This window comes from Cyclopterus lumpus, chromosome 3 (genome assembly GCF_009769545.1).
Source record: "Cyclopterus lumpus isolate fCycLum1 chromosome 3, fCycLum1.pri, whole genome shotgun sequence".
Lineage (NCBI taxonomy): Eukaryota > Metazoa > Chordata > Actinopteri > Perciformes > Cyclopteridae > Cyclopterus > Cyclopterus lumpus.
Window position 1 is genome coordinate 16,894,213 of NC_046968.1, and position 11,348 is coordinate 16,905,560.

Sequence of the window (11,348 nt, forward strand, 5' to 3'; positions counted from 1 at the left end):
ACACCAGACTGAAGTGGTCTTAATTAACTACCTTCCTGAATGCGTGCACAATCACAAGTTTCACCTGTTATTGAGGATTTAGCTCAGACAGCCTGGCATTATTTCCAAAAGATGTTTAAGAGAGAGGTTTTATACATGTTTAACAAAAATTATGAATTTCTAGTTTTGGCATATGCAAAAAATGTGATTACTAACTCTCCACTTATTCAGTTTTTGGCTTTGGATGATATAAAACGATTTATGATTTGATCCCCAAAAGAATGAACTAACCACAGTGCAACATATGAGTCCAGAACAGCATGAGCCTGAGAGATTCACAGAGCAGATGGCACATGCCTATTAACAGCACCCAATAACTTCGACTTTAGACAAAAGCTATGAAATCAAGGACTGCTTGCTTTAAATAAATATGTTTGAAAGAGAATACCAACATGGAAGTGTTCTCAAAGGAATTTAGCTTTATATAAACCTTTTTAATGTTTGATCATGAAAGAGATGTTACTGCGTAGCTTACTCGTGGATGTCCATAGTAGATGGATTAATACTAATAATATTAAATCGTATTATTATCATTGTGCATTTTATTTATAAAGCGTTTTACATTGTACTCAAAGACACTTTACGCATGTTTAAATGATAATATTAAACAACATAATAAAAATAAAAGGACATTTTTAATTATCACCTTTGGCTTTTAATAGTTTAAATACATATTTCCTGAGTGGGAGAAAAGATCGTCTCTTTGCGAACCGAATACAGATTAGGCTGCTTTCTGGGTGAATACAATGGCCTCGCATCAAAAGTAGAGTGTACAACTTGTTTTAAGTTTGCAAAGCCTACTGACCTCGGATTAAAGATTATTTCCCAATACGCACATTGTGCCAACCAGCGCAGTGTCTCCCGCGGATGAACCAACCTCTGTATGTGCTCCCTGGCTGGTAGCTCTCCGGGTCTCCCTCAACGCGGAGGCGAAACTCACTGTTGCCCTCCTTCCGATTGCCCTGAGCCCGTAATATCCGACTACAGTACCCGTCTCCTCTCCCGGCTCTCTCAGAGGGCTCGTCGGTGAATGCAAACATATTGCACGCTGCCGTGGAGAGGAAGCAGAGCAGGAGCATCAGGCGCGAGCGCAGCCCGGCGGGTGTCATCGTGGACTTCTCCCACAGCCAAGTTGATGCGCGGAGGAAATAGTCAGCCGGAGAAGACGTTTGTTTCAGCTCCAAAATTACAACTCAACTTGCCAACTGGGGAAGTGGACTTGTGCTCTGCTAGGAGGGTCGATCCATCCCGGCGTGTGAGGAGGAGGAGGAGGAGGAGGAGGACTGGCTGGGATGCGCTGTGCACTCTCGCACTGCACAGTGTGCGCGGCTGGTTAGACTGAGAGAGAGAGAGAGAGAGAGAGAGAGAGAGAGAGGGAGGTCTGAGGAAATGTCCAAGAGAGGATGCGCGCTGCGTGTCCGAGGTCACTGCTGTTTACTAACAGACTCCGTGAACACAACTCTGAACCAACACACGGAAGTAAAACAAACATGCACACCAGTGCGTGTGAGGAGAGGAGGCGACACGTTTGACATACTTGGACTGAACTCTCAGGGCGGCGTGCGCGTCTCCACTCACGAGCTTTACGGAAAACACGAGCACGCACGCAAAGGATTTGATAAAGCATCCCGAGCGGTTGTCTAGGACCTCGGTGACTGGTGTGTGTTGGGCTCTCTTCGCGGAGCAGTACAGTGTCCACCTGATTTCACACATTAGTGAGAACAGGCATATACACTATAGTCATATTTTTAAGTGTTCACTGTTTGCAAAGCCAAATTAAAAAAAACATGCATATTCAAACAACAATTGTATTTTAATTGTTGTCATTCACAAGCCCCTGGTAGGGACACAAGCTGTTAGAATAGTTTTGATATGATCCTCGGATCAAAGCACTAACTGTCTCATTTGTCTTTATTGTCTGCTCGGTCTCTTTCATAATACTCTATGTACACACACACTTTTCCCGCTCCCCTTCAGACAAAACCAGAATCAGTAATCAGGATGTCAATAGAGTTCCAGTATGACTCATGATCGTGACCAAGTGCTCTCTATTAGGTCCTTTGTGTCCTTTGTGTCCAGGTATGATGTCATTTAATACATGATGAAGAATGCATGAGTGTTTTGAGTGACATTTGCATTATTCTTTTATACAACATATTATCCTACATTTATTTATTGATTGCTGGATTCAGCAACTATAGAAATCATAAAATAACAGAAGCATAGTGATTTAGTTGTGGTCCCAAGAGCTGGACCCTTAGCTCTACCACTTACTTCCCATTCCAAGCCTTAATGGTTGAAGTATGCACCAGTCTGGAAAACATAGTGTGTGTTTGGACTTAACCGGTAAGAAAACTACCTTACAGATACTAATCACTTTTTAATCTATCATGTGGTTTGCTTTGTTTGACCTTCAGTGTCTCATTAACAAACTAAGAAATAACTGACTGCCTCCCCCCTGTTATCATCCTCACGTTATATTCCTTTTCACTCATAATTCCTTCTGTCGTCTAAAGCATGTTGGATTTGATAGTTTTCTTTTCACCACAGTTCTCCAGTCACGGAAATAAAGAAATTACACGTTACACAACATTCCACAACACAACGCTGGGTGTGAGGCGATAAACCAAAAAGAAATGTTGATGTAATTCCTCTCTTTTCTGTGCCTCCTAATCTTGCACAGAAGTAAAGATACATGTTATTCTTTGTGGCATTTTCTTGGAACACCCCCATAGTTTATTTCAGCCTTCAAAAGGGTCAGCAGGCATGTAATGAGAATGTAACCACTTCTGATGGCCATTGAAAAACTGAGAGGGGGGCGAGCTCTGTGCATCTACCGCTGGGTTGATGGATGGATGATGGGGGAGGAGAGGAAGAGATTCTGGAGAGCAGAACGATACACCAGCAGGTGTCATGAAAGCATTTTGTCTTGCAGCCCTGCTGAGCTGTATCTCTTTGCCTTCGGTTCTCTGGTTACTCCTGGCCCTTTTGACTAAATATACTGTGCAGCAGAAGAATATATGCAAGATCTTCATAATACATTTTGCCAATTACAGTAAAAAAAGCTGAGAAACAGCATAACATCATTTTCAAAGACATTTACTTCTTAATCTATTATAAAAAGTGCTGGTCACTCTTCACTTTCTGAAAAACAAACAATAGCTCTAGAAGTGTGATGGTTGTTGCATTCTTTGGACAAATATGTATATGAATGAACAATTATGACCCAACAAACCGGAGACTGAAGTTCCTGAATATCAATTATATATATAAAACTCTGCTTTGTATTACATACCTTCATACCCTGAAGGGATGACAATATCTAAATGTTTTATTGACCAATAATGTTAGGGAAGTAGATTGTGGCCAGATGAATCTGTTTTGAATTCCCAAACAAGTCAATGAAATCTGAGTGGTGAAGTTGGATGAGTTATGAGCTGTCATTTCCTGAACACTATTGTTGAGTTGCTCTTGAATGGGGCACTTAGCCCCAACAGCTCCAGGGGAGCCACTCAGAGTCAACAGTAGGAGACTGTGAATGTACTGTGTCACTGCATGCAACTAGGGATGTGAAAAGCACCAACGCTGGAAATAGCTTTGACTCTTAGCTGACCTGTTCTGGACAAATACATGTTACTTAACCTTATTATATTATAACTGATTTAATCCAAGGGGTGACACAAAAGTACAATATATACAAAGAGTGACAGTTCAGTTGTTCATTAATAAAATCATGTAGAAAGAAATGATGGACTGATAAACTTAACAACAGGAAGCAATATGGACCTACAGCAGCTGAAATGTTGGTGTAAAGTTAGTAATTCAGCACTTCAGCATGGATCATGTCGTTTAGGGATTCATGTCTGGTGTTAGAAAACAGAGATCTTTCTCGCCTCTGACGTCAGTGTGACAGAACACATGTGGTCTGTGGAGTTGGTCGTCAGCACATGAGGTTGTTACTGTCAGTCTAGACAACCACTGTGTGTTTTCCTCTGTAGGGATGCCACGGTCTGCTGGTTTCCACTGAAGTGGTCTCTTGTACTGTTACATCGAAGCCTTCTAAGGGATCAAATCATAAGATGGGTCTTCAAAAAAACAGACACAAATTCAGATTTGTATCACTGCCCACAACATCCTTAAAAGCAGCTATCATTTTAAATAAGATGTTTGGCTTGTCTAGTTTGCTTTTACTACTGACCACAATATAAAACACAATAGGCTTAAAGCTACATGTTGGTAAATATGCTGAATTCACTGAGTTAGATGATATGCTTGATACAACTCTGAAGGCTGTTTGTTTGGCTTAGCACATGGACACCAGGAACGTCCAATGACCAGCAACTGTTATATCTCATTTGTACAATCCGTGCAAAAATATTGGTGTAACATTTATAATTTGCAGTATCATTTTTGTCAAGACAAATGTTTTCCGTCATAGTGCTAAGCTAAGGTAAGCTCACTGCCTGCTGCTGGTAGCTTTATATTTAACCGACACACATCAGCTGTATCAATCTTCTTATCTAATTCGCAGAAAAAGCAATTAAGCGGTCTTCACAAAATGTTGGACTATTCCTCTCAGCATTTCTTTTATGAATCCATTTTCCCCTTGAAACCAGTGTGTGCATGTATGAATTCACACAATAGGTATGCGTTGTATGCTGAATGTGTGTGTTGGAGGAAAGTATAATATACATTTTATAGCTTCATGAGCAAAATCTTCAAAACCATTATTAACTCTTCCTCTACACGCCTCTTAATTTCTCTATTCCTGCACAAGCCTTTGAAAACATTCCTTGTGCTTCGTTGTTTTCTGAGAGGAATAGAGGTCAAGAGTGAAAATCAAATTAGGCTCTTATTTGATCGTGGTGGAGCAGGAGAGCCTGCTCAATAAACAGCCGAGCCCCCTGCTGCCGAGTCATTAAGGCCATATTTACCATGCAAAAGTACAATAAGCAGAGAACCTGAGAAGATCTGCCATGTTGTTTCCACTTAATTTGACAGAGAAAGAGAAGCAGTTGGATAAACTGGACAGGAAAGAAGGAATACAACTCTTTTCACAATCCTTGAGCGTTATTGCATTAATGTATAGTTTTCAGACATATATTTCACATACATGATTCAATGTATGTATTACAATGACAGACATATCCTGAACTTAAGTGCATTAACGGTATAACAGGCACTGATGTCACTCTGCACGGTTCAGCAATCTTGGTCTGCAGACAGAGTCAATGTCTATATTTCCACCCTGGTTTCACGCATACAGGCCCCCATCTACTGCTTTGGAGGTAATGCATTTTGATGCCCATCTAAAAGCCTGAGTGAAACATGTGCTGTTGGGAGGCCAGCAGGCATACGGGGGCTATCACAAATGATTACAGTCAGCCAGAGGGTGACGGGATCGCCAGGTTCTGGGGCCTGCTGAGGCATTACTTATTGAATCCTGTCTTTAGCTCTTAGGAGACCTGGGCCATATCTAAATGGCTTGGAGGAAATCACACACCCTGTCAGGAACTATTATGTATCTGTCTCAGAAACCAGCTGTCTCAGCCAAAGTTTGCCACTAGTCTATTATGATACAATAATAGATAGAGTTATCCTGCTGAAGACTGTCTGTCTTGAATGTGTTTGGATAATGATATTTAGGAGCCTGGACATTACAACAAATAACACAGCCAACTAAGACAGCATTCTAATCTCTAAACCAATATGACAGGTATCAATAAGTGTGTGAAGTGCTTCAACTCTATCTGTCTTCACAAGTAAAGCAAATAAATACTCACATGAACAATGACACATTAGAGAGTCCTTGAGTCTATCACTTTGCCAGCAATTTACACTAAAAGTGGAATTATTTATTGTAGATGTAGTCCTTAGGAAAACCTGGGGACCAGCAAAATCTTTACAGTTTATATAAATTCAGTTATTGCATTATCAGTTGAGTCTGAACATTGAAATGTAAATAATAGATGTAATGCGAATTATTCTTTACGTCTTTGACATTATGCAAATACTGACCATGTGAGGTTATGCGTGTGACAGGAGACATTTAGTTTGTACCTTTTAGAGGACTGTGGCACACAGCATCCTTACAAAGTTGAAGGGCAAGAGATGAGGTCTGGTTTAAATGTCACATTAACATCTATGAGGTCTGTGCCATAAGTGCTGTGACATTCTCCAACACTGTTCTGGCCAACAGTCTTTCATTGGCACGTCATTCAACAACTCGATCCTTTTGTACAATAGGTCTGTCTCATGTATTACATCAATTCACAATCTATTGTGTTTTCTCACCACTAATGGTACTATTTGTACCATTGTGAGTTCAGGGACCTGATACTGTATTTTCCACTTGGTTATGATACATTTTGTTACCAGCATTTACAAAGAGGCGTTGACCTTTTCTGATTGTCAGCCTCCACTTGCTGATGACCTTTAAATAGGAAAACACTTGCGTTAGCAAAAGACGGAGTTGTGTTCTGTCTCCTCGAATGTAACACCTGGATGTACTTCAGGTCCTGCATCTCTCTTCTAAACACATCCCACTCTATTGCCGCTCAAAACCATATCCGAACTTAAACTAATTGATCAGACCACAAATGAGCCCGGTAGAATGTGTTAATAGTCAAAACACATACTACTTTCAACATAATGCCAAGTTTGACATAAAATGAGATAATAATTGAACAGTACATCAGCACATATCAAGATGCGTCCCAATTGCCTTGTAGCTCTATGCCAAGTATAATGCCCAGTGTTCAGGGTATTCAGCTGCTAAGCTAAGGGAACGGTGAACTGTGTAAAACTCATAGAGACGTTTACAAACGTATTGCCATTGTAAATAGCTTTATTATTGATTATTGACTGTTTAAGTTGACCTAAATACAACAATGCTAAAATAATCTAAAAATCAAATACTATTCTGTTGACCTTAAAATTACTAGCAAGCTGAATTTACATCAGTTTGGCTGGTGTAGGACATAATAAAGAGTACATGATCAAAGTATAATATTACATAATAATCTGTAAATAATCCGCATGATATAACCTCTTGACACTGTACTTGTCATTCAATCAAATAACATGTATTTACAGTTACAGTTTTTAATAGAATGTATCAGTTTTTGTTCTAATATTCAATATTTAATTTCAGGGGTGTAAAATGTCAAAAGTAGCAGCAAAAAGTATCGAGGTAATTATGTTGCCAGGGTAACGAATACAGGAAGTGATGTCTGCATTGGTGACGCTGCAAGGTTGCAAATCTGTTGAGGACATATGAACAGGGTGCAGGGAGTAGTGTTAACACTTACACATTAATAGTAATAATAATAATAATAAACTAAACTTATCAGTACAGTAATGCAAAACAGCTTGAAAACCACCTTTACAGTTATGATAGGATAATATATAGATCGTTACTTTTTTTTTTACACAATTTTTATTTAGTTTTGTATTTAGTATGTATTTTCATATAGTCACTTTCTTTGTACATTTTTCAGTTTTGGTACAAATGATATTCAGGTACAGTGTACAACACACAGAAAGAACGACAATCAAATGGTGCTCACTCCAAGAAAAAAGAGAAAAAAAGAGGGGAAATAAGGATAATAATGAAGAGATTGCATACATGAATAATCAAATACAAATAATAATGCAAATAAATAATACATTTTTATAGGATGAAGAACTAATAATTGTCCACTCCTGAGTGTAGTATTGTATGTGCTACAAATGCTTTTTGTAGATAGTTACTTTGATGTTTCAAACAATGATTTGAATGAAATTCACAGATCATGTGAGGCATCACAATGCAGTGCAATAGACTACACTACATAATAGGGGCGGGCACGATACAATGTACATATTGTACAGTCCAACATAATAACTCTGCATACATATTACATTAGTAAAGCTTCTAATGAGTTGTGTCAGAGAGACAATTCAACTTCTTGAGGCCATATTTATTATATAGTGGATAGAATAACAATTACATTTTACAATATAGTTTTATCCAGAGCAACAACCAATCTTGACTGGACTCAAAAATTACTCTTGAGTTCGATCATGTGCAACATTTATACTCATTCAACAGCATTTATTAAAGGGCTCTATAAAATACTGTTACACTGCACAGTGGTTTCAGTCGACAATGTAGCACTCCTTGTGGACATTTCAGAGCTTATTACATAGAAGAAACATACACACAAAGAATATATCGATACCTGTAGTAAAATATGTTGGGAATGTGTTACATCATCAATCTACAGGCCCAACAGGATGTCATGAGTTTTGTTGGGATTACTGCCAAATCTAAATGACTGAAGGTGCAGCAGCTAATTCTAAAAGATATGATGTAATATGTGACCTTTTATGTTATAACTGTAGTGATGTTTTCAGATAGTGTTCCTGTTTGTAGGAAAAATGCAGAAGAAAATGAAAGACAAAATGATCCTAAAAAGTTGTTGTTGAGATTTTTGGAGGTAAATTGAGCAGGAGCTGGGAAATTCAGTATTAGTCGGTAGTCTCCAACATATCCAGTTAAAAGACTGGAGATATTTAACTAGTGAACATTCTTGAGTTGTTAGCGGTGATGAACAATCCAAAGGGGTAAACCAAATACAGGAATAAGACTCTAAATGTGGAATGATAAAGCCAAGTGTATCAACAGGCTGCAGAGTATGAAGATGGCTGTTCTGGGGAGAATCCAGCTGGTGGTGGCAGAGGTCAGAGAGGAGCTGATGGTGAAACAATGCAGAGCGAGGGGAGATGGCAGAATGAGTGTGCAGCAAAGCAGCAGACAAGCAGGCAGAAATCCTGAGGCACAAAGAAGTTTTGCAGTTTTTCATTTCGCAGTAGACATAGTGCAAGAAAAAGGGCTAAAAGCCAAATAATTGCACGTATCTAAGTAAAGTGCCTAGGTTTGCTTCTGACAAGACATTTTCCTCTGGGGAGAAATTTCCATTAATCACACATATATCCAGCACATGTTCATACCATTATATTCAGAGCACAACATGTAGAGAAATTGAATAGGGAAGGTAGCGCCGTAGTAGCACTTTAGTAGCACTTAAATGTCTCTTACTGATAGCACTTTGTAGTTTAACTTTAGTGAAGAAATTGTACTTTCTCGATTCTTGTTGTTCTGAGTTTGTACTCATGGTTGAATGCACTTATTGTAAGTCACTTTGGATTAAAGCGTCAGCTAAATGACATGTAATGTAATGTACCTCATCCTATCAAGTAAGTTAAAGCACCAGTTTCATTGTTTGGGAAACATGCATCATACCTCTGTATTTTACAACTCCATTAGTGGATGTGGCTTTCTTCAAATTATAAACTGATAGTTCAAAACACAGCTAATTAAATATGTTTGACAAGTGAAGTTCAAAAGGTTATCGGGAAATTGTTACTTTTTCAGTAGGCCAGATGATTCATAGTGTAATCTGTATTTAGTGTGTTGTATGAACTAGTTCTGTTTGAAAATAAATCAAACTTTAAGTTAATGAAGAAAGAATACAAATATTTTACATGATATATTATACACTGTATCCGAGTGTAGTATTTTCAGGCAGCTTTGAGATTTTCAAGTAGTAACATAACTATACTGTATAACATGCTGACAATGTAATGGACAACAGTGAACATGAGCACATACAGTAATTGGAATAGTCATTGATAAATATGTATTCATCAGAGTAAGTTATGGCAGACACCGTATTTTTTGGTAGGGCCATCCAATCAATTTCAGCAAACATCCCAGTATGATTCAATGCAATCAAACACGCATTTCTACTTTGTAGTTAAATATTTAACATTTATTCCAACACTGACATAATAAGGATATATTATTCATACAATTCAGTATATTAATATATGTATATATCACTCATTTATATATTTAATCAGTAATAGGCTAAACTGCTTCTTAGACCCGTCTCTTCTGGGCCAAAACGAAGTGCAGGAAAAGCATATATTTTGCGCAGATATCCTATTTTACAAATATTATTGGGTATATTCTATATTTCCAAAACACAAATATTGACAATTTGTATAATTTATAAATATTATTAATAATATTAGTATAATTTGTGTATACTTATTTTTTTTGTGCCTCAAGGTGGGTGGGGCCAGGCCCTGTGGCCCTCTATTGGCCAGCCGCCACTGGTAATATGTTTTTCATGTTCCTACCACATACGCACAGTTGAACTTTCTACAGTCACACATTACATGTCATTTTGACACAACTCAAACAAGTTCTCTTTGAAGGTGTGACTGCCTTCAGATTCAATAGTATAGAGCTATACTCCAGGACATAATACAGAAGTATGTATGGTATGATAGCAGAAAAAGCATAGAAATCTATATGAAATAAAACTTAAAATATAAGGATGCTCAGCCTACCAAGTTCTTCAATTTATGGCAAACGAATCAGCAGAAGCTTATCTTGGGCTGCCCTTATTGAGCTAATGGATTTATTTCATTCTTCCCTTCATTGCTGCTGAGACAACTTTATAAAATTGGATATGAATAACGCACAAGTGTTCTTTTCTTGATGTTGTTGAATCAAAAAGCCTGAAAGCCAGGATGTTTGTTTTGAACTCCCATCTCCAGCAAACCCAATCCCTCTATCCATTGAACAGCAAAGTCCTCTCAAAGATCAGCTGTCGACAAAAGAAAGAGACAGCTGTATTCTGTATACGCAGTGCTTATTTATTAATTTACTTATTTAAAAAGGTTTTAAGCAAGCACACAAAGACACAAAGATTTACAGCGTACCGGGTACCTTGTGGTTGCGACCACTCACCCCATGAGCTACAGCCGCTCCTAAATGTATCAACCCCACTTTTTTTGCTCCTACCCATATGTATTTTACTGCTTCTTTGTATGTAAAATGTGAAAGGCAACGTCCTGGTTCACTCCATAGAATCAATTGGCCTAAAACTACCATAACCTTTTACTCACTCCTATCCCTAATCAACATGTTATAAACCTAATGAGTTGGCGCCTGCTGCTCCTTATTTCAACATCTAGCTTCCACACACTACGATCTTGATCTTGTTTCCAGCATTAACCACTGAAGTAAGGCAGACATTAAATAAAACCAGGTATTTCTATACCCATGATGTATTTTTTACATTTGTTTTATTGCTGTCCAGACAGCCAACATATTCCTCTACAGTGTTTGTCCTGCCTTCCTTCCTTCTACCCATATATAGTGACATGAACTTCATCTTGCTAGAAAGCAATTCTCATTTCATAGACCTCCCACATGAGTCATTTTCCAATATACATTGTCATAGACGTAAAAG

The 11,348-nt window shown here is 38.3% G+C and overlaps 1 protein-coding gene across 1 annotated transcript in view; it reads right to left on the bottom strand.

Annotated features, from left to right (window-relative positions):
* Positions 1–1,148, bottom strand: part of spon1a (spondin 1a) — a 55,428-nt gene extending 54,280 nt beyond the window's left edge. Inside the window, exon 1 of the mRNA XM_034528049.1 lies at positions 917–1,148. Coding sequence (XP_034383940.1) covers positions 917–1,148 — 232 coding nt within the window. The remainder of the gene's footprint in view (positions 1–916) is intronic.
* Positions 1,149–11,348: the final 10,200 nt, after the last annotated feature.